The sequence below is a fragment of the Vanacampus margaritifer genome, chromosome 1 (assembly GCF_051991255.1).
Source record: "Vanacampus margaritifer isolate UIUO_Vmar chromosome 1, RoL_Vmar_1.0, whole genome shotgun sequence".
Classification (NCBI taxonomy): Eukaryota; Metazoa; Chordata; class Actinopteri; order Syngnathiformes; family Syngnathidae; genus Vanacampus; species Vanacampus margaritifer.
Window position 1 is genome coordinate 25,366,268 of NC_135432.1, and position 25,140 is coordinate 25,391,407.

Sequence of the window (25,140 nt, forward strand, 5' to 3'; positions counted from 1 at the left end):
CGTCAGTCACATTTAGCCGACGTCGGATTGGGGTATCTAGGCCTTTAAAGAGATGATATGTTTAAATACATAACACACTTAATTTTTGACGTAGATAAAATAGTTTTCAGACTTTTTGTCAATCACAAAACTACTGTAACGGTATTACTTTATGATTGGATGGTCAAGGGTGCATGAGCATAACCTCCGCCACCAAGGTCAAAGGTGTTCCGCTCACACGACATGTGACAAAGCTAATAATAGACAAACTTTCCGGCTCACATGTACACGATGACGGGACGGAACATACCCGGAGTGATCGAGATTGTGTTTGCTGTAATGTCTTATTTCGTGGATCCGATCAATGTCATTATTAATTAATTGGCAAATTGACATTACAGCTGATCACATATTTTGCATAAAATGTAAAATATCGGCAAATCAGATTGATGTATAGTCTATAAATAACAATAATAATAATAAAGTACTAATGAAATTCAGTGTCCATTATTGTTTTTTTTTTTAGTACTGCATGAGGTTTTGTAATTTTGGAGATGAACTGATGAGAAAATGGAGATGGAATTGAGTCTGACAGAGGCATACGTTTGCACAGTGTACATACAACTGGAGCTGAAGGAAAATGTTACTGTAACTTAGATCAGTGTTTGTCAACTTGTCAATTGCTAGCGCTGCAAATGTGCTTCTGTTGTTCTTTCACCTTTTGCTCTTAGTCTTTACACAGTCGGTAAGACTCCAGTTGGGTAAAAAAAAAAATACAAACACACTCTGCCACAGTGTTGGAACTAATTTGCTGTGACTTGCAGTAGCCAAGTGGCTATTGTAGTTAATGACTGGTGTAGTCAACAATTAGGGTGGGGGTTGCAATTACTGTACACTACTCGAACTGTCTTCGCTGTCCCTCCTTGCTGCACTGAATAATAGCGACCAGGCGTCTCACTGCTGCCAACTACTTGAACCCCCTTTTGTTAAAGTTCATATGTTTCTCTAGTTCCAAGTGCAACAAGGTGATGTATCTAGTTGAACGGTGGACTACATTATTCTCTCTCACCAGCACCAGCTCGAGAGTAGGGGCCTTGACTCCCATTATGATTTGCCTGCAACTTCACATAGACAATTAATGAATGGATCTTGGAACAACTTCAGTGCACTAAGGCTGTAATGGAATTGTGCGGCTGTTTGAGCACTCTGTGTCTTTGGACACCATATTGGTGACCAGCTGGCCAGTAAGATATACAGGCCTGGACATATGTAGTGTACATTATATTGAGGTATTTACTGAATAATTTACTGAATGGACAATATGAAGCCACCACACAGCAGCTGCAAGCCTCATATCATTGTGTCTCATCTTTCTGTCGCACGCACACAGTCAAAAGCCACTGACACGCACGCACGCGCGCACACACACACACACACACACACACACACACACACACACACACACACACACACACACGCGTGCGCGCGCCAAAGCTACAGCTGCCTCCTGATTCATGCTTTGCCAAAGTCATTGACTTCATTATTCTTGGCTTCATATCTGTGATGACTGGGGATAAGAAGTTATGCATTTTTGTTGCTACAAAAGAGTCAAAGGTTGGATTGTGGACAGTTTGGCTGTAGTTGTTGAAAAACTGGGCCAATGGTAATTCACAAGTCAGCAACACAGGCTGCTGGACTGACCTACACATATGGAGAAGTCATTGTGCAGTAAGGCGTCATTAGAAACCAATTTAGCACACACTTCCTTAGTGACACCTTTTATAAGAGGACTGTTGCATTTACTTTTATTACACCTCTCATACAGTTTGGTCACATTCGGGATCCTAAACAGGATAACCAGCTTTAATGCTTGGGTTTTTGGCCCCAGCCATCCTGCTCAAACTCGTATTTTGTTGGATTCTGCAAGCATGGAAAGATCAAACATGTCAGCAGCACTCTACCTATATTAAACACTACCACACCCATTTTAAATACAGGTGCCACCTCACAAACTGTCTCAAGCTTTTGTCCAAGCCTAAATTTACTTGGTTCTATGCATCCCATCCAGCCGGCTGCAGATCAGGCTTTTAAGCATTGGCCTGACAACCTCAGCAGTGGACCGCCACAATAACTGTTGATGTTAATCCTATTAGGCTTGATTTAACACTTTACACGCCCATGATTTATATGAATGTTTATTGGTTTTCTATAATATAATCAGCTCAGGGAAACTTAATGCATTGTTTGGTAATACATGCGTGACTGGAAGCAGGGGGCAACAAACTGTGCCCGCTGTTATTTGAAATCATACACCCGCATCCAACACCAACACTTGAACTAATTCAATCTTCAAAGTCAATGGAAAAAAGAACAATATTTATTCGGATTAGGGGGGACATTTTGTCTGGCAGCCTCCTCGTAAATGAGAGCCTTGTTTTTTTTCTTTGTTGATCGTTTGAGGGTTTAAGATGCATTAGAAGGCAAGTGTCTGGGTGGATAATGGAAGGTTAGGCACTGTTATTTGATTTAAGTTCAGACACTGGAGATTAATATCTTCATCCTATGTGCAAACCCTATCTACCCACCACCCCCGGTGACTCTGACCAAATTGCGGCTGACTATTATCTTTAATTACAATTCTTGGTGGACAGCTTTGATCTTTCAAATGAGTTGGATTTGTTTTTGGTGACACAAAAAATGTAGCTACGTCAAACACAGTGTTTATTTCACATTTGCTATATTGAATGCTTTTTATTTTCTTCCTTTAATATTAGTTGGACAGCTACAGCAGACCATGACTTCTCTCCAGGAGCTCCTGGTCCAACAGCAGCAGAAAATCCAAGAGCTCTCCCAGGAACTGACTGCAGCAGAGGTAGTTGTTGCCTCGTCGTCGTCATCATCATCTAAGCATGTTTCACTTATTACCAACAATGAATAGTAAACTAATTAATTCATTATTACAAATAATTTCAAATCATATATTTTGGTACTTAATAAAGAATCATACTGTAAGGCATACCAAGCCATTTATGGGGTGGACCCTGTCCTTATAACTAATGATTAGTTGTTATATGCTGCACGTTTTTAAAGCCATATTTATGTCTAATAGCGAGTGCCACTCTCACTCAACTACTTCATCTTTGATATGTGATCATAATTCCGTAATATATTTTTTGTTCAATAAAAAAATATATATTAACAAGTACAAGACAACATAACAAAGCAGACAATACTATAAAGGTTTTGCTGTAATCTCGAAATGACTTACTGTGATGATTGTTAGACAGGCAATCATTTTGAAATTGGGAAGTAGCCCAGTAAAGGTGCTCGGCTGAACTCTCCAGATTGATTAGGAGAGGAGCGAAGAGGTTTCTCCAGGCTTCTATCCACTAAAACTTCCTGTGCTGCCCTTGCTCATAACTGCCATAGATAGACAGCCTTATTATACAGTTTATCATCAGAACTAACGCTGCTCAACACAAGTATGGTTCATCTCATTATGGGGCCATAATGTTAAGCCATACTGTCGTTTGTCTTTTTGTCGTTTGATTTTATAGACAGTGTTGGTAATCTTTTCGGAATTTTAAGTGTTTAGATGAAGTGACTGTGTTCTAAAAAGTGATGTGCTGGCATGAAATGTTGCTCGCTGTTTTTATAACACGTCTCGTAATTTGCTTTATGATCTCTGGGCTCTAAAAAGTGTCTTGGAAGTAGACAATCTTAGACAATGTTTTATGTCCACAGCTTGTTAAGCACATGGCTAGCATCTGGTTATCGCAGGGAAACATATGCGGACACATCTGCTTCCGATCAAATGAGGGGAAAAAGTATAAGTGCCTCCCCGGGACAAGATTGATTTAAAGATTTGTAGCTCGCTTTGGTGCCATTTCAAGTTTTTAGCCGCTTATGCTGTCATTCACAATCGCAGAAATGGTTTATAAAATGAAAAAAATATATATACATTGTATTTGCATTTATTATTCCACATAAAATAAATGATACTTTTTGTTTACTTGATACCTAATATGACTCCGCTTTTCTGCCTGTGCCACTCTTCATTATTCATGACAATTGTCCCTGAAGTGGAATTCTGCTAATAAAATAGTGACGATAATAAGATACATCCACATCACAAGTGGATGGAGAAATGTTTTTCTTCATTTTCATTTTCATTTGTCAAATCACATATTGCATTAAAATGTGTCTACTTCATTTGCTGTGAGTACATTGTTGGAGAGCAGTAGTGTATAAGTATATTTCACATCAAAATACCCATTAAACAAATCGTAAACTCAGCGTTATAGTTACAGCGTAGATCTTAAATTTTCCCCGCAAGTTGGCGCAGGAAGACTTGTTGGCCATGGAGGAAATTGGAAAATTGTTTTCAGGTCTAGGACTTAAGATGAGAAACACATGTTTATGTTGGTGAGCTACTTCTTATTCACCGTTTGCGGCTTGAAGGGTTTGCCTCACCACACTGCTCAATGTGCGCCACGCTTAGCAATTATACCTCTCAACACGGAAATGTGCCTTTAAGCCAAAACACATGGAGCTTTCGGTTTCCTCGACTCCTAAGTAAACATTTCTTGTACTTTGGAAACCGCTCATTTGTAGAGGGCATGTAGTGACCCTAAACTGTAAATTAAAAAAAAAAAACTCTACTCTTGCAGAGATACACTTTGTATTTACATTACATAGTTTAAGTGACACCGTTCAACTTGTTTTTTTTAATTCAAATATGGGTCATGGCAGAATTAAGACAAACAAAAATACATGAAATGGAAATCAGGCCTCTTCCTAGCGTGGATTAAGATCCAATATAAATCTGCCAATGCGCCTGCAGCATAGGCAAACAGATTAGATATACAGTTGACCCTCACATTCACATACTCACGGTTCAGCACCCGCAAATGCACATTTTCACAGATTTTTTCCCCCTAATTTCTTTTTTTCAATATATATATATATATATTAAAAAAAGGGGCGTGGTGTGTTCCATTTTAACCCAAATTTTGTGGTAAACTTATTGAATGTTTGTCAGCGTTTTCTAGATTTTTTTTTTTTGAGGAGTGGGGGAGTGGACTTTGGAATTATGTATTTACTTATTTTCCCCAGTGCAGTTCAATGGGCATTAATCATGCAAATTTTCGCTATTCGTGGGCTGGCCCAGTCCCTATCTCCTGACTGTACTCGCTCAATGTGAGCCTAACGGCATTGAAATATGGCAATTGGTGGCGTACATACAAACCCGTGACTGCCCAAACAACACAAATAGGGTGGGAAAAAACACCCTGAGTAAATCTATACTGTGAAACTGAATACTAGTTGTATAGAATGAAGTAGGTTTTGTGGTTGCCTACTATACTGTACATTAGCCAACAGTGATAGTGTGTCACTCAGGCCATCTTAACAGTATGTAACGTTGAATATTTGTATTTAAGAAAACATCTATTCTGGTTTGCTGCTATTCGAGGCTGATATTTGTGTAGCTGTCTATGTACTTTCTGGAGTGTGTGTGCATACACATTGTTTGCCATGTTAAGTATAAGCAGAGATACGGGCATTAAGTCGGAATTGGGCACTTAGACCTGCAGTGTACGTGCAGCCTTTTCATACCTGATAGCATGGAATTGTTTAGCTCTTTCTTGGTTCATTTGCTGTATTCCAACAGCCTAACTGAAGTATAGATTTGCCTCTGGATGATGCATCCCTGATGTTGAACAGACTGCTATATTTCTGCCCCATTATCATTACAAATCTGCCTGTTAACCATGTTTTCCCCGCTGTCTTAACTCACTGATCGTTCTCTTTATTAGTGGGTACAGCGTGGAAGATTAGAAACCGCCTCCTAGCTTGTGCAGGACTAACTGCCAGTGGGAAATAGCATGAATAGGGTGAAATCAATTCCACTGTACCAGTGTTTCCACTCAAAAACTCTCCTCTGGGGACTTTTCGAAACTAATTCCATCATAAATATACATGTGTTACTTGAAAACGTATTGTCTGCCGGCAGAGTATCTCTGAATTCATTTGCCGTCAGACACTCTTAAACAAGGCTTGTTAAAGATCTTTTTGCTAATGGTCTAGAGGCGTTTATCTTCATTTAGCCAGATGAGCTGTTGTCCTTGAGTGCTGCTACAGTTGATGTGTCTTATTTTCTAGCCATTAAAATTCATTGTGTTTAATCTACTTTCTTCTTTACAAATACTTAGCAGAAGAAATCTCTATTTATAGATTTGCACAGTGAAAAACACAGTGTGCAAATGATTGCTTAATTATTAAATACACATTTTCTAGGTTAAAGTTTTTGGTTTGGTGTTGTTCCGATGGTTGGACATTTGCATTTACAGTTTTTCACAATATGCTCGGAGGGATGTGTGCACAATTAAATTCTCTGCTGTTAAGGTCACACAGATGCCATAGAGCTCTGCACCTGCTTTTGAGGAAGTTGGCTAGATCTAAAAAATTTCATTTGCATAAGTCGTTTCCATGATTAAGTCACAAATTGGCTGAATGTTAGCTTGTAGGACTAGTATCGGTGACTCGCGAACATACATGCATACATTGTGTAAAGGCTTTGATATTATTAATTAAAAAAAAAAAAAGTATTCCATGCAGTTAAGAAGGTTTGTATGTATTTTTAAACATGTAGGATACAAATAACATTAGTATAAGGGTAAATGTAGTTGTGTTGCTTCTGGATCTGAGTGATTAAATTGGAAATAATATTTATTTTTACATCTTGTTGAAAAAGTCTCTCCATTAAACTGTTTTTAACATTGATGTTAACTTGTATCCTCTAGATGTGTCAACATGAAACAATTTTACATCATAAATGAAAATATTCTGTGTATTGTAGGTCTAAGCGATAGAATCCAAAAACAATAGTTTTATTAGTACAGTAGTTAAAAATCCAGGTCACCATGCATTTCAAAGTGAAAGTAAACTTTCAGATCAGGGGGATTTAAGTGTCGATGGAATGGATTGCTGATAATTATGTTGATCAGCAGTTTGTGCAAACATCAGATCTTACAAGCTTTTGCGGTGTGTGAGATATGTCAGCACTTGAGGTTGAGCGCACTTTCAGTCTCAGCGGACATTGATACTCCCAACACTTAGCCTGCAGACAAGCACTTTACTCTGAAGTTCCACACAATGTGTGTGTGTACACGTTAACATAATGTATCTCAAAGCTGAAATTCAGCACGGGCTCAACATTTGATTAGGTTTCTTTGAATTTAATAAGACATGTCAGAGATAGTGTTGCTCGACAGCCTCGATGTAAGATAATACATGTTATGTATGTAGCAAGAGGTTAACGGTTTCATTGTTAAGCCTTTTTTCTTCTTCTTTTTTTTTCATATTAAGCGATATAAACCAGGGATTCTCAACTGGTATCACCCAGGGACCCACAGTTTCCCACAACCAGTCAAGTCACAACACAAGTAAAACTAAGATGTCTTTACATTTTTCTTATCTATTTTCAAGATCTTAAATCTATCCATTCACAGATTAGTTTTCTTAGCATTGTCCTCATTAGGGTCGGCCATTAGGTGAGCTGTCAATCCCAGCTAACTTTGGGCAGGAGGCAGAGTGCAGTGGGAGGAAAAAACATGCAAACCCTTTAGAATTTCTTAGGTTTCCGCATGAATTGGTCATAAAATGTAGTGTGCCCTTCATCTGAATCACAAAAATAAGACAATAGGTTCACATACCTTTTCCTCCCATTGTCATAAACTTGGATTTACTTTCTTATATCTCTGCTTTCAGAGCAAAAATTGAAGAAGAACATAACAGCACATGTGAAAGTCAGTAAAATTCAATTAAATATCAACACTTTACATAAGAAGGCCAGTTAAATCAGATTTTTGTTTTTTTCCCTTCACTTATAGGAAAAAGCCTCGCCCACTTTGGAAGTCCAACTCAGTCTATACATCATTTTGTATATGAAATGAATCACACATAACCATATTGATACCTTGGTGAGGGAAGGGATTAAAATAGTTCTGATGAGGGGATGCCTGTAATAAGAATGTTTTCAGTTGGCTCCCATTGCAACACCTCTAAAACATGACTCCTTATCAACAAGCTGTTGTAGCTGATAACCACCAGCACAAATACCTCTCATCTCCGTTTCTTTAGCCCTTCACTTTTCCACCTCGGCCTCCTCCTGGCTCAGTAAATGAGTGTGATCCCTTTCAGATGTGATTCAATTAATTTCTCATAGATTTAATTACAAGCGATAGAGTCCAAATTATCACTCTTTCCTTGATAGGGGGTCCACAATTCCTAACAAGCGTCCTCTGGTGAGTTAGGAGAGACTTAATTACGGTTTTAGTCGAGTTTTCCCATGACTTTGCCCCTTCTCAGTTGAGAATCCTCACTTAATCTCTTCTTGCTCATATGCAGGTCTTTATTGTAGGAACAGACACCATCTTGAACTTAACATTATTCAACCTCTATTGCATATTTATTTGCAATGTTTAAAAGTTCACAGTAGTTTGCATTGAATATACAAAACAATGACCAGTGAAATAGATCAACACACAAGCAGCCATTACTTTTATATGTCTGTTTTTATATGTTTATGTCATCACAATGTTTTTGCATTGTAGAATATACAGTATATGTAGTAAAAAATAATGTGGTAACTAGAATAACTTTAAAATTAAAATGCTTAAAATTTTGGGTTTTATTTGATATTTTTGTTACTTTCCATTAAAAACAAATCATTTATTTTGCCCCCAAAAAGTCAATGGAGAATGAAAAACAGAAAGGGTGGGGGTGAGGTGGGGGTGGAGTGTCAAATGTGATTTCCCACTGCATTTAGAGGTGGTCCACTGTGGCTACTGAGATTTCTACCGCGACTTCTAGGGATAATGTCTGTAGTCCAAAGCAGTAGCCTTACTGCTTTTATGATTATGTAATACAAGATCCCTGAAGTAACTGAGGTCAAAGATCAACTCATTGTATGTTCCTTTTTATGCTCCACCACACACAGTGTTCATCTGGTCTCCTCCAAACCTTTTGGGATTACTTCTGTGTTTCAAAGCAAAATACGTGGAAATGATTTGGATTCTGTTCCAAGAAGCTTGTCAAAGTTTGTATTGGAGGCAAGACATGGTTAAAAACCTAATCTATTAAATAATTAGAATTAATTTATCCATATGAATCACATTTTAATTAATACTGTCCATATATTGTATTTGACACCACAAGCAATGCTTTTAAACTCAAAATACATTTTGGTCGACAAACAGACATAGGTGAGCTTAAAAAACAAAATTCAATCACTAAAATCATAAATTTCCATCAGGCTACCACAAAGTAATGAAGCACAAATATAGGATGATAATTTCATGGTGCAATCTCGATAAGGCTGTAACTCATTAATTCAAGTTGTTCATATTCAAGCTTCTCGTAAACCCGTTCAATGTGCGGTGTGAAAATATTAGTTTTTCTTTAACTTTGAAGTACATTCAAGAACAGTGCATTTGACGGACCAAACATTTAATACTAACTAAATTGAGTTAAAAGAACAACAACAACAATAAAACAGATACTGTCTCTTGTGTTGTGAGTGTGTGGCCCTTTTCCTAAAGAGTATGAGGCTACCCGAGCACTGGTTATGAAGGGAATTTAGTGTGCACATTGCATGAAATCACAACCAGATATGCTTTATTTTTTATGCATTATTTTTGGGAAATTAGTACATGAGTGCGTCAGAGACTAAACACAGAACAAATGCAAACAGTAATAAGCAGTGTTGGGAACGTTACTTTTAAAAAGTAATTAGTTATAGTTACTCATATTTGCTTAAAAAAGTAACTCAGTAATTTAATTACTTCAAAATAAAAGTAACTCATTACCAGGCAAAGTAACTATTTTCACTACTTAAAAAAAAAGTTTTATATGAAATAATTTGGATTTTTAAATTATTATTATTATTATTGTTATTGGTATTATTATTAGATTTTTATACAAGGAATTCAAATTATGTCCAGGCTATATAGGGTGTTGTCATTTATTTTGTGATTATTTATGTCACACAAATGCCTCACTCCATATCATATCATACTACTACTACTACTACTACTACTACTAATAATAATAATAATAATAATAATAATAATAATAATAATTCATTAAATTTAGAGTATTGATGTATGTTGTACCACTGCCAATTACTACAGCAATCAGAATAATAATAATAATGTGGTTGATATATGTGACTCGATATATGGTGATTAGTGGCACATGTTGTCATCTATAGGTAATTTGTAGTCAGTCCTAGTCAGTCCCTCTAGGATTTCACGAGCATTTTTTAGGATTGTTGCGGGCTAAAATAATCAATAATATATAAAAGAATCCTATGAAATATGCAGTGCTTAATTAGATCATGGCCAAAATCATTGCCATAACTACTACTCCATTTCCTCCTCAAAATCATCAACTTCCACTTGCTCTCTCTGAAAAACTTTGTACACTTTCAATTAAGAGAGTATGGTGATATATCTTCAGTTTATAATTTTACAAATTTAAAGACATGTTTGATTTACGTCAGAAAACTACCCAACTGTAGGCTTGCATCATTCACATGCAAATGTTATATAACTGCTTACCGTTTCTCAGTTTAATTACTTTGGTGCTCCTGACAGACCTCGACTCCATCGCCTCGTCAGTTTGATTTGCCGAGACTGGATATTACTTTCAACACTTTTCACGTGTTAAGTACTCATGAAATAAAAGAAATACAATTGTTGGCGCTATTAATTACACTAGGCGAGCGTGTCGCTAATCGCTATGATTTACCGGTATGGTGGTTATGGTGCTTGTGTGTTAATGGTTCGTGGTGGAAAAGATTAGCCAACAAATCGCTCCTCATGGCGGTCGTTTTTTGGCAAATCTCTACTGTTATTTTGATTAATGTCACTCTTGGCAAAGTTGTCAAACCCGTGGACTCTTTGCTAAAATGCTGGAAGGAAAACACGTCCAGAAGAAAGACACGTCCGTCACGTCGTGACACGCTTCCAGTGGCACCTCCAAAATAAAAGTCACTATACATTTCACCTGTCAAGTCACTTTTATTGTGAAGAGGTCCGACAACAACAGTGCCTCTAACTGTGCGCAAATTACATTTTCAGAGAGATTTCCGCAAAAGAGAAAAAAGTCTGCACAACATCTTGTAGCTTACTTCGAGCCTTGAAACTAATAAATGAATTGCAACGCACCGCATTTCACATACAATAGTAATAACGGCCTTTCAAATATGGGGAGAATAAATTGTTAAATTACAGTAATTTCTGGACTATAAGCCGCTACTTTTTTCACTTGCATTCGACCCTGTGGCTAATACAAAGATGAGGCTTATCCATCAGATCACATGGGGGCGCTCTAGAAAGGAAGCGCAATAGCGTCAGGCAGAGCAAAATAAACCAAGTGAGCCCAAATACAGTAGGAGAGACAGAACGAGAGCGGGACAATTTGCGCCCTCATTATGGAAAAGAAAGTAGCAGGAACCTGGTGCGTTAACATTAAATCACCTGCAGCTTACAGTCAGGTACGGCTTATATGTGTAACAAACTCGAGTATTCCCCAAATTTAGCCAGTGCGACTTATAGTCGGGTGCGCCTTATAGTCCAGAAATCACTGTTGTCAGTTTATTAAGGAAAAAAACTGAGTTACCAAACGCCGTTAGTTTAAACGTAGTTATTCCCATCATTTGTAATAAGTGCTCATGATTGCCTATTGTTCAAGAAACTGGTAACTTTTTTTCTGGACAGTAGGGACATCAACACTAAAAAAGCATGATTCACACTGTGGGGCTATAAAAATAGAACTGTCGAGGGATTGTTTGTCCTAAGCCGCATGCAATGGAGAGGTTGCTAAGGTAATGGATGATCATGATTACACAAGTATTAAGGCTTTTTGTGTTTACCGTGTTTGTTTACTCAATAGCTTGTCTCTTTTTTTTTTTTAAACAGAGCTGTTTTTGAAATGATACTGAGTGACAATGATGGGGTTGGTAGTTGAAAGAGGCCTGTTGATTTTTAAGTGTATGCGATTTGTGTGTCATATTTTCCTATAGGCAACCAGTCGCATCCTGGACAACCAAACAGTTGGAGAGCTGAAAGCTGAGATAGTCTCTTTGAAGGGTTTACTGCTCAGCAGGTAACAAAGTTATTCAGACGCACACACATTCACACACGGTATTAAAGAAGAGCATCCCTCTTGAATCACTTGTGTCCACATCTGAGTATATTTTCATCTATCCTCAGCATCTTGTTGCTGTTGTTGATGGAAGTACGAGTCAATATCTTCTTCTTTTTTTGCACGACTAATTGTTTTCCAACCTAATAGGCATTCAAATTTATTTTTTTAATAGTAATAGATAGCAACTCGGTCTACATTAGTATCGTTTTCTTCAATAGTGAATAGTTACTTCTACAGTATTTACCACCATGCATTTCCAGTCTGATACATTTTTAGTAAGATGGTAGCTTTTGAATGTTATTTTCAAATGTAAGCGTGCCAAATGCTCATGTTGACATCAGTGGATGTACAGTTTATCATCTTGCTGCAGTCGTAAGCCTGTTTTACAGTTATTGTGCTGCTCCAGGAATCACACAAACATTTATGTTTAGGGATGAATTAATAAAAGATTATATGGTCTTCCAAATTACTTGCACACTTAGACAATCATAAATGTCAAAAGTGGTTTTGGGGTATCATCTCAATGTGGCATTAGAGTTTACAGATTGCACCATTGCTTTTATTTCGCAACTTGCCTTAACCTATTAGCATACTGCAGTCATCAGCGTTTCAGCACCGTCTTCTTTATTTTCATATTTTTATGGGTAAACAAGACACCTATTGTTCCTGCAATCTTACTTTTACTCTCACTTATTAGTAAGAGTAAAATTAAAGTGAAAAAGAAAAAAAAATCTCAATGTAGCTGAAAAAAAGTTGTTTCCTGTTCAAAAGTGTTATCTATTGTACTATTGTTTTACAGAATCATAGTACAGACACGATTGAAACTTAGTTTTTGCATTAGACTGAAAACATGATTTCATTGTTATTTTAATTTTAAAATGTGATGAGATTTCATTTGACTACTAAAACATCGGTGTGGTTTGTATGATAGTGACAGGCAAAAGCAATACAATACGCTATATAAAGGAAGCATTTGCATTGTGTTTTATTGGGGAAGTATCAGAAATGACCGGATGTTCGGAATTGTCAATTACGACATCAATAAGGATAATAATTTAAAATAAATAAATAAATAATGGATATATGGTGATTTGTGGCATATATGTCACTTATTTGTAATTTGCGGACAGTCCAACACAGACGGTTAAGAGAAAAAACAATTGTTGGCACTATTGGCAAGTGTTTCATGAGTGTGTTGGTTGCTATTATTTATCTTTTCCTTATAGCTAATAAATCGATTGTAAAGCAACACATTTAATGCATAATAAAGATAACGGCGTTTTCGAAAATGGGGCAAATAATTAGATTAAAGAATGGAGTTACAAACGAGTTACAGCACAAACATGGCTGTAGCCTCTCATCCATTTTGAGTTAAACCACTGATGTCCTGACAAATATTCAACAAGCAGACTAAAGAAAATGGCAGCAGTTGATGAACAAAACATTGTGATCGTAACAGAGCCCTAAAAAGAATTGTGACATCAGCAACATGACGGTCATGTACAAAAGTACCAATACTGCACAAGAAGAATAGGAAGGCCAGCTTGGACTTTGCCATAAAGTAAAGAGATGAAAGAATATCATGCAGCAAGATATTGGGCCAAAAACAACAAATAAGTTCACCGGGGCAAGAAGTGTAAGGTTAAAGAGCATGAATTTTACCTGCTAAAAAGGAGATTGAAAGTAGAAACTCCACCTCCAAAGCAAACAGCAACTGAAAGAGATTGCGGTGAAAACCTGGGACAACATCACAGAACAGGAATACAAAAGGTTGGCAATGTCACTGGAGTCACAGGGTTCATATTGTTTTTAAAATCCAACTTTGCAGTAATTATGAAGTCCTATTCACTTCAGCCTATGTGTTGCAATACTTCGACTCACCTATAAATATGATGTTTCACTGCAAATTTTACATCACTTCCAATCACAGTTCACAGTACAGTGTTACCCTAAACCTGTAGTTCCAACACAGTCCGTTTCTTGATGCTTTTGATTTTGACGGCTGGTAGTCATTCACATGACTACACTGAACAAACCTGCTTGGATATTGCCGGAGGCCTTTCTGCTTTGTTCATGAGTGTGCTCTCTAGAGCGAGCCTTGAAACTTGCATGCTTTAACGGAAGTCTCGTGTGATACGATGCCAAGTGCAAAAGTCTTAGCCAAAAGATCAAGGCAGTATTTCCAGTAAATAAGTGATCATGTTTTAATTCTCTGTTGCAGGAAACAATTTCCTTCCACTCCCTCTATATCTAAGATCCCCTCATGGCAGATTCCCTTGAAAGGGCCCTCAGCATCCAGCTCTCAGTCGGTCAACCACAGCAGCAGCGACATATCTCCTGTCAGTAATGAGTCAGCCAACTCCTCCCCTGTCAAAGATGGATGCCACAGCCCACGAGATGTTCTGGATGGGACCCTTGGTGTCAACGGTGATGTCGTGTGCCTCGACCAGGATCGTGTGGAGGTGCAGGGAGAGGAGGAAGAGAATGACGATGTTAACCAGGAAAATGAACAAGTGGATGGTCTAAGCATGCAAACCGAGGATCGCCAAGGCGGAGACGGACAGATCCACAAACAAGAGGACAAAATGAAGAGGCCAGAGGGTGCTGGCAATGAATATGAGGTGGTTTAAACACCTGTTGAATTATTTTCTTCACCCACCTTTCTGTGACTCCTCTACTTACACTCATTCTGCTTCCGCCATCTTTACTGTGGGCATATGCTTTTTTGAGCTCTTACAGAGATTGCGTCTGTGTAGCTTCACAGGGTTACGGCAATTAATTCGATTAGATAGATTTTCTGTTGTAGCTCTGACAAAGCAAACGTTTGATGCAGGATTTCTATGTAAAATATTTGGGATTATCGTTTCATCCTGCAAATGAAAAGACAGCATCTTAATTTAGCTCGTTCACAGCTTTGTGCAGCTGCGGGTCAGCAGTCATATGTTCATTTGTTGGCTCCAAAAGTTACCGTATTGCTTGCAGGGAGGCATTCGCTGAGTTCTCTTTTGATGGCAATTGGAAAGGACAATCCCGACCAGGGCCGGAGCTTTTAGCCTGTTTTATGTGTGCTTCCGCTTTGGTGTCAGTCTGTCAATAATTCACAAGGCCAGCGCGGTGGCATTTGGGTGAAATAAAAGCCCTGAAATTCAAGATTAGAATGTGATGAGTGGCTTTGTTCCATGCAAGTGTCAGGATGCTCAGAGGAGAGTGGTAGATAAATGTTTTTTCCCCGCCGCTTTCCTCTTTCACTGAGGGCTGAATGGAGGGTGTTTGTTTGTGCGTGGCAGGTGAGGTGAGGTGGGGTGGGGGGAAACGACTCGTGCGCTGTATATGCATCTCCAGCAGAGCAGCTGATTTGGTTTGTGAAGTATGTTAATAATCAAATGATCAACAAATAACAGATGTATTAGTTCATGCAGCTTGAAATGTCAAGCAGGCTAAAAGCGCAAATCTAATACAGAAAGCCCAGTTGCATTGTGTTATTTTCCGTAACAAGCCCCCCGGTCCAAATTAGGCAGTCCCTCCCACGGTGACTAATCTTTACTGAAAACGGCGAACGTATTTTGTTATTATGATGCAGTAAGACACCAAGGGCTGCCACAGATGCAAGTTGCAGAATTTGTGTCACTTGTTTTGTGTGTGTGTGTGTTTTTGTGTATTCGTGGAGGTGGATGCGGGAAGCTTATAAAAATGCCCCATGATTGAAAAAGAAAGTAATAAATGAATACTTGACTTATTGAATTAGTCACTCTGTCTGTAGCTCGAGACGGGTCCGTGAGTAAGAAGACAGGAAAGATCTTCACTCTCATGCCACATTCATCTCCCGTCACATGGCCTTCATATAGGAACACACAACGGTAGAGGGACACAGCTCACGCGTGAAAGCAGTTCTGACCAACCAATTAATGTGTTTGAATCATCTGGCTCTGTATTAGAAAATTGAAATTATCATGATGTAATGAAAATGATTAAATTTCTTGAACTGTATTTGTTTGAAATGTACCTAATAAAATAAAAATGGTTTTCATTGATAAAAAACATATGCCTTCATTTTTGTATTCGGTCCATCCATCCATCCGTTGGTTTACGCTGACTCTTGTAATGTATTGGATAAAAAAAAGTAAACCCAGTCCATTCAAGTGCAAATTTATTCCAATATAGGCTTATAGATACAGTGGATAACCACTATTTGTCAGGGACATGGACTAAGCTCGGCCAATCATGATTAGTGAAGAACCGTGAGTAACCATCCCTGGTAGCCCAAAATGTGATTATAATTCCCATCTTACATTTAACCCATCAATATACCAAACAATGATTCCAAAACACTTGGGGAGAGACTCGTAGCATTTGAAATGCTTATAAATATACAGCAGAGTATTTTGCCATGAAAAAAGAAGTATGAATGTTGTTATTAAATAAGATGTGTTTTCTGCAAATACAGGTAGATTTAAATTGGCATAGGGGCGCATGCATGTGTACCTCATTGACAGTGATTATTTACTTTACATACACACCGGGTAGTTTGGCTTCCTCCAATCTTTCAAAGACATGAATACTAGACTAATTGAAGACTCTAAATCCATAGTGGTAAGGAGGACCCTGCCTCTCGCCCAATGTCAGCAAAGATAGGCTGCAAAAACATGCATCCAAATCAGCAGAAAAAAATCTTCACTAGGGCAAATTCAAGTTGTTTAATGGCCCAACTAAGGCCCCAGAGTGCTAGATGTAAATTCAATGTAATGTGTATATATATATATATATATATATATATATATATATATATATATATATATATAAAACCTTGTCTTCTGTCGTTGTGTAGCATAAATGAGTACACCGCCTTTGAAAAGTATAAGCAATTAATGAACAAAAGAAAAAAAAACTGAATTTCGATGACTACACTAATTTATTTTTGACATTTGAAGTTTATTTATCTTTGTTGTTTATCTTTATTTATATATATTGCTTTTCTAGGCTTTCATCGGGGTATACTGTTAATTTTTGCAAATTGTATTCGTTGGGAAAGATTCCACATTTGTATTTTTTTTTTTACAGTAAGCCTATGCCTTGGGAAGTATCGATTCTGATAGGAAGCTCCAATTTTTTCATCAAATTGGTTGTGGTTTACTCATTTATGCTGAAAGCTGTCTTTGCAGTTTCAATTTCTGTCATTTGTCATTTCACTCTACCAGGTAGGCTGACCCTTTGACAGAGGGACTCATCGTTCCCCTCATAGTCTACCTTTCTGAATATTACTATGCCTGATCAAGTGTATGAATTAAATTTATTTGGCTCCCAATGATCAATAGTGTTTCATGTATCGATGAGGTGTATAAACTTCACTTTGGTTCAATACTGCATCCCTTTGTAATCCACGGCCCTCTCCCTGGAGCTGAAGCCAACCTGAGATTTATAGGGACAGAGTGTAATAAATCCACTTGTACATCATTTAGTGTCTGGGGGGATTTGGATATTCTTGTCCATAAAGTGGCTTCCATCTACATCACTTAACTACACCACAGTTTGCATACTCTACTAAGTGTAACTACACTTGAAGTCAGTGTTTTTGCTATGTTCTCCCTCATTTGGGAGAAATTGTTTTCTCAATGCTGCAACTTGGTTTTGACATCATTTTGCTCCTCGGCTGGGAGCTTAACCTCATCAATCATGCTGCTAAACGGAGAGCACTCAATAGGATAGTGTATTGACGTGCTGTGAACTCCATTGTTCACTGGAACTGAGCACTCAGCAGGTTAGAGGGCCGAGTATCTCCTTGGATCAATGCATGCGTTGTTAGCCCAAAGCAGATGTTCAGGTGACTGCTAGACTTGGTTTAGACCAGCGTACTGAACACCACCACTTTCCTATGCACATTCACTGAACCCTTTATAAAAGAAAAATGTAAAAAAGATTTTTATGTTTTTATTTATTTCAAATTCAAGACATAGGTATCATGTTTTCTGGTGAACACGCAGTGTGGCCTTTTCATCGAATCTGGCTCTCTTCACCTTGAATTCAGCAAACGTGTTCTTCTATTTCCCATCTCCGCGCAGCTTAAGAAAATCTCCCTTAAGGTTTGCTAGACAGCTAGTTGTGCTGGACTAGAATTGCTCAATTTGACATGGTAAACCATGCAAATTCTCACAGACAATTGAGAGAAAATGTATTGGCTTCTTGTTAGAAAACAGCAAGTTGCACAGAATATACTAAAAGATTACACAGTTGGAAAGAAAGCAGTGATTCTCAAAGTGAAATACAAATACGACTCGTGTTATGCAGGCTCCCCTCAAGTGGGAAGCGAAAGAATCACATAATTAAATGTTCAACTATGGATAATGCTGTAAGGTACATTTTTTACAGTATAGTTACAGTGGATTTTTGCTTCATCCCAAATTTTCACCCGTATGAATATACCTGAAATTTATGTAAGTAGAGCATATACTCTTACCTATTGCGTAAACTTTCACCTTTTTCATCTACACTTTAAACGTGTCAGTGGTGAAACCAGAAACCTTCCAGTTATTAGACCGGTGTCGCTGTGGCTCTTTAAACACACCCTGTGTGAGTGACTGATGACTTTCCTCAAAAGTATCTTCGTGGTGATGTAAGAAGTCATTTAAAAACATTTCATGACTGTGTCACTAAAAGTGTCTCAGGATTGCTGCACAGCTACTTGACACTGGCTCCTTCCTTCCTCGTGAAAATGGGAACATTTGACAATCCAAGGTCGGACAGGGGCTTTGCCAGTAGCGTATGCCCAAGTCGTATAAGCACTTTGTCATCACCTGCTATATAAACACTCAATCCTCTGTCTGGCCCGTATCACTTTTTTGTTCTGGCACTTTTTCAAATCCAAATGTAGTGCATGGATGCTTGCGGGCTGTCATGTAAATGTATGGAAAGACTCTTCCATTGATGCTGTTAGCTTTGCCCACCTAATAGGCAGATAAAAAAAAGACACAGTCCTTGTCACCAACACTCTAATGAGCCATCATACTGAGGCTTGGGTGAGGAGAAACAAACCGTGAATGGAAAAAAAAAAAGAAGAGCTCTTGTATCATATAAATCACTGTTGCTGTTGTGAGCAGATTGGATTATCCAAGAGAAGGCCTGTCAGCCTGTAGAGAGACTGCAGCTGCAGGCGGCACGGAAGCAACAGGTGTGTTTGCGCATATTGGACTGACCCGCTAGCAGAAGGTGGGGGCATATGTAGAGTGTTGCAGAGTGTAGCATGGCTGTTTGTGTTGTTTTATCTAGTGTTGTTCTGATACCGATATTGGCATCGGCAAGTACTAACAAGTAACATGACGATACTATTATTTCCGACGCTAATACAGGACTTTGGCATCTTGTGTTTTACTTGTGCACAACATTCACTGATGTGTGACGTGTTCACTGCATGCCAAGGTAGGATATCCTATTGGCCCTTGAATACTTCGAACCAATGGCAGGGCAGATTTTTCATGTTGAAAAAAAAAACCAACAACCCAGGTATCGGAACGGTATCGGCCGATACTGCAAAACTGGGTATCGGAATCAGTATCGGGGGCCAAAAAACTATATCGGAACAACACTAGTTTTATCAATTTTTAACAATGGAAATTCAATTAAAAAAATATATTTCACTCTTTAAAATAAAAAAATAAAATGAAAGGGGACAGGAAGAAGTGCAACTTTTTATATCTGCTCCTGATCAACACCCAAAAAAAATCAACAAAAAATGAATAACAGCGAGCGGTCAAGACGCTTTCAATGTAACAATTCTATAAAATAATTCAACAACATGTCCTTGTGCTTTATATATTTTTCCAGTAATCTGTTTTTATCTTTCTTATTTTAGATAGACTGATATTTTTTTTTTTACAATCCAGATTGTTGTACAAACCGGCACCTTGAGTTGAAATACATCTTTCTTTTTGTTTTGTTCTGTGTTTAGGTTTGGAAAACATGTATGTTCCTTTTCATTTGTACTCACTTTCCCTTTTTGTAAATTTGATTTGTATATTGACGGGTAAGATTTCATGATGGACTTTATACATTATTTTAAGGCGGTTAAACTTCATCGATTCATTACATTTTAAAGTTTTTAGTTGTATAAATAATAGATTAGTGTGGTCTCTGTATCCACATCCAAAAATTACATGAATAGCACGTTTCTGTAGACGAAAGACGATTACGGTGTAGGTTTTGCCAGCACCCCCCCACACTTCAATGCAATAGGTCAGGTATGGAACAATCAAAGAATTATAGAACAATAACAAAGCATTCTTGTTCAATGATTCTTTAACCTTTTGGAAAACGGCTAGAGTTTGGGATACCTTAGATATAACATATTCTATATGCGTTTTCCAGGTTAAATGTTATACCTAAAATCAAATAAAATACCTAGATACTACATTTCATTAGTCTTTTCTATTTCTACTCTCTGCACTGTCAGTGTTGCTTCAAAATCTATATTTCTATAACTGAAAATCATACATCTTGTTTTACTCATATTCATAGACAGTCTGTTGGCCTTGAACCACTTCATAATATTCTTACAATCTTTCTCTATTACTTGTAATACATTATATATATTTTCCCCAGCATTAAATAAAGTTGTGCCATCGGTAAAAAAAATACATTTTAACAACTTTGATATAGTTGAAATATCATTCACATCAAGAAGAAAAAATACTGGCCCTAGAATTGATCTCTGGGGCACCCCACAAGTTACATAACTGTGTTTTGATTGTCTACTATTGAATTCAACATATTGTTTTCTATTTTTTTTTTTATAACTGGTAACCCATTGATGTGTGACACCTCTTATACCATATTTAAACAATATATGCAATAATATTTCATGATCCAAGGTGTAAAATTATTTTTGTAAATCCACAAAAATACTTTTTTATCCATGGCTGTGCAAATTTCTGAAACAGCCCTCCAATAAATACGGCCACATAGGTTGTTTTGAAAATGTGCCAAATTACGATAAGTGTTTTAGTTTAGCAACTTCTATCGGCCATGTTAAATAGCACAAAAGTAGTGAGACTCGAATACGGTCCATCTGATCGGAAGACGGGTGTTTATCTGACTGAGCTATTTGTCCAGTGTTTGGTTTATTGTTGAGTACAGACGCTCCCCTACTTACGAACATTCGAGTTACGAACAACGGTACATACGAACATGTCTGCGCGTACAGTATGTCGAAAAATGTTCGGTAAATTAGATTTTGTATGCGCGCCTTTTTCCGAGTAGTGCTTCTTTCCGCCGCTAATACGGACGCTTGGCGCTGTGAGAGCTCACCCAGCATTGGAGGCTCAGCAACGTGTCGAGGAGGAAGAGGAAGAAACGCCGGTCCCCATGAAGGAGGAAGTAACTTTTAAAGCCCATTCCAGCGACGACGAAGACCTTCTCATGATATAAAATCCTCCTCTTCCATCATCTCCTTAAGCATCGAGTACATCTTCCAAAAGTAAGTTAAACTTCATTTTATTTATCTTATCACGTACATGTACTGTACATACTGTGTGTGTCTCTCGCTCTCTCTCTCTAACATACGTAGTACAGTACAGCACTGTACGTATTCTCTCCATTTTATTAAATGTTTTTTTCAGTACAAACCAATACAGGTTACTTATACAAGCCTTAAACATACTTATATAAACCTTCAATATACTTATATAGGCTTTAAACATAAATTATAATACAAAATATAGCGCTGAAGCAAAATATAGCGCTGAAGCAACTTACGAACAAATTCACTTTACGAACGATCGCTCGGAACGTAACTCGTTCGTAAGTAGGGGAGCGCCTGTACATGGTTTTGTCACGGTGTACAACGTCACTGTGCCTTTTCCTAATCCCAACTTTTAGTGTGCCATGTAAAGACGTAACGTGTACTGTACAACCTCACTGAAAGCCTCATCCCAACCCTAACCATTAGTCCGTGACGGCGAATTGACATACATGTCAAGACAAAAAATTAACGCTAAGATCATTACTGGACTGTTAGCTCAGTAAATTAGACGTTAGTCTCCCGGCCAGACGATCCAGGTTTGAGTCTCAGTTTTGCGTTTTTTTTGCTATTTTACATGGTCGATAGAGGTCGCTAAACTACAATACGTGACACTTGGTCGTATATTGGGTGCATGGTAAAACTACCAATATGGTCGTTATTGAGGACTTGTTGACATTTCTTCAATGCCTTGGTCGTTGAGTGATTGGAGCGAAATCCATATTGGCTGTTACTTAAAATGTTATACTTATCTGTGAATTTATTTAATCTTGTCGCATACAATTTTTCCAATATTTTAGACAGCTGTGGGAGTAGAGATATAGGTCTCTAATTCAATGAACTGCGATAATACTTCCTATAATTGGGGACGTTTTCAGAATTAGAGGTGATCTCAAAACTTCCCATTATACTCTAAATGTGCTTTTTTTTTGTGTATATATATATATATATATATATATATATTTCTAAATGTGTTTCAGAACATTTTTTCATGTTCAAAACACTGCATCTACTCGCCTATTTAGTCATTACACAATACACACGTAGGGTGGCCAGATTTTCAAAATTAAAATCCAGGACACTACAACTACGCTGACAAACAAGTATGAAATAAATTCTCACCAGGAACTATATAGAAAAATGTAATCACCAGTCAATCTGGTGACCAGTGGTTGTGTTATTACTTTAGCTAATGCTGAATGCTATCTTGATTGAGAGTTCAACAGTGCTAAACAAAACAATGCACTCACCCGTCGCGACAGCTGTTGGAAGCTGGCTGGGCCTTTTATCTCACAGCAGTTCTGCATTGTAGCAGGTATTAGTTCTAGTTCCGATATAACGAAAACACGCCTACTAGCGGTTAGATGCAGATTAGAATGCAAACGTTAATGTAAATAGGAAGGAATTTAACAGTTAAATTCATTTTTTATTGGCTCATGTGTGTGTGATTGATGTACACATGGCCCAAACACTTGGCTTGCTGACTGGACAAAAAAATAAAATACAAAATGTGACGTTGGAACAGCACCTGTGTATACGTCGGACAAAACAATGGTGCTCGGGACACAATGCTCAAAACGGAATATCTTGTTTATCCTGGACTGCCCTGTCTGGGACTATCCCGGTTAATTTGGGACATTTGGTTACCCTATACACATGCAAAATTTCAAGAATGTGACATTTGTCAGCCCTACCCGCACAGTTCATTTGTTGGGAGAGAAAATTGCGTATACAGTACAAGAAAGAACTACTGAACATATGCAAAGAAAATAAACATTCGTGTCTATTCATATAATTTTTCAAATTTAACTGTCAATTAATTGATAGGCCTAGCAGCCATTCCCATGTGAGCTTAAACCTTAAAGGGTGTTTGATCTTTCTGTGACCTTGTCTTCAAAATTGGTCACAATGTCATCACAGTGAAATACAATCCCATTTTAATGCCTTTAAAGAAGGAGGGTGCAAAAAAAGAAAAGAAAACCTTGGTGGTCCACCCAACGTCTTGTTTAGGAGGGTCTGCAGTACTGACAGAATTCTTCTTGTAACAGAACCCCTCAGTGAATGATGGACTTTTTCTAAAATTAGTGTCAACAGAATCTTCCCAACCTTTGCTTCTTCCATGCTTCAAATATCACATTGCTGATGTATTCGATATTAAATTACATAGTTTTAACTGCAGCCTGTGCAGTGTCTGTTATCAATAACCATAATGTGGAAGATTAGCACACATGTGATTCGCACCTGTTGCCCTGCTGTCTTTATGAAGGTCACAGCTGTGCTTCTAAAACCAGTCTTTTTAAAGTTGGCCGTTGGGGGAGTAAAGAGGCTCTGTGGAGTCCTTTTAGAAAGATTTCAAATCAACTCATCCTCACAAAAATTTACTGCGGAAGGAAATTTTACAAAAAAATAAAATAACCACCATACTGTGTTCAAATTTGATGTTCCATAAACTGAAAAGGGACATTACACCCACCTTTCAAAATCCTTAAAATTAACTTCTTTGAAAATTAACCCAAGAGGGCCACAAAGAGGGAAATTACACAACCAAGTAATTTGCTGTGTCATTTATTTAACAATATAATATTCCTAAAAAGAAAAAAAAACTTAATTTTGAAGAACTGACTGCGCCGTTTCTGCACTCTTTTTTGTTTTGGTTTACATAAGCATTATAAAGTCACTGACGGCCAAGCTTTAGTTATGAGGAAAAATAAATTTATCTCTAGAATAATCTACAGTGCTATGTTGTTATAGCTACAGTACATTCCACTTTGTAAGAAAAAATGTGTTAAACAAAAACAAGACATCATTTCATGATGAGATCATGACAGTTTTGACTTCATCATTTAAAAAAAAAAAAAAAAAACTCTACGACCCGTTGTTAAATTTCACTCTGTAGGTCAAATGTGTCGTAATTTGGAAATGACACTTGAGAGTAATGCTTGAATTAAAAAAAAAAAAAAAAGTAATGCAAGCAAATATATTCTTGTGAGACCTGCAGCTCAGGGACCATCAGAGGATTAACTCTGGTAGGATTTGCTTTTTCGGCAACACATGCGGGGAGGATTGAAGTTTCAGGTTCCAGGACCGGTGTCCAAAAAAGACACATTTGAAACCCAAACTACAAACTAAAGAGTTTTCCCCTTCAATGTGGGCCAGACAATCAACCAGCATACCTACGAGGAAATCCTGCAGCGTTTGCTCCATTCAGTGTGCAAAAGAGAAGAGAGTTGTGGCAGGACAGCGTGCCTGCTCACAAAGCCCTGAGCATCCAACAGTTCCTGGCCAAGACAAATAGTAACTTCCCTTCTCCCTATACCTGGCTCCATTTTTTCTCTCCTTCCCAATCACAAAGTGTCAAAGAGGGAACCAGTTTCCCAAGACATGGACAACATCAAGATGGCCGTGACAATGGCGCTGCAGAGGATCGCCAAAAAACTCCTTCC

The 25,140-nt window shown here is 37.8% G+C and overlaps 1 protein-coding gene across 1 annotated transcript in view; it reads left to right on the forward strand.

Annotated features, from left to right (window-relative positions):
* The window catches only part of pex14 (peroxisomal biogenesis factor 14), a 63,598-nt gene extending 47,366 nt beyond the window's left edge, over positions 1-16,232 (forward strand). Inside the window, exons 8-10 of the mRNA XM_077542572.1 lie at positions 2,754-2,851; positions 12,068-12,150; positions 14,414-16,232. Coding sequence (XP_077398698.1) covers positions 2,754-2,851; positions 12,068-12,150; positions 14,414-14,822 — 590 coding nt within the window. The 3' untranslated portion in view covers positions 14,823-16,232. The remainder of the gene's footprint in view (positions 1-2,753; positions 2,852-12,067; positions 12,151-14,413) is intronic.
* The last annotated feature ends 8,908 nt before the right edge of the window (positions 16,233-25,140 follow it).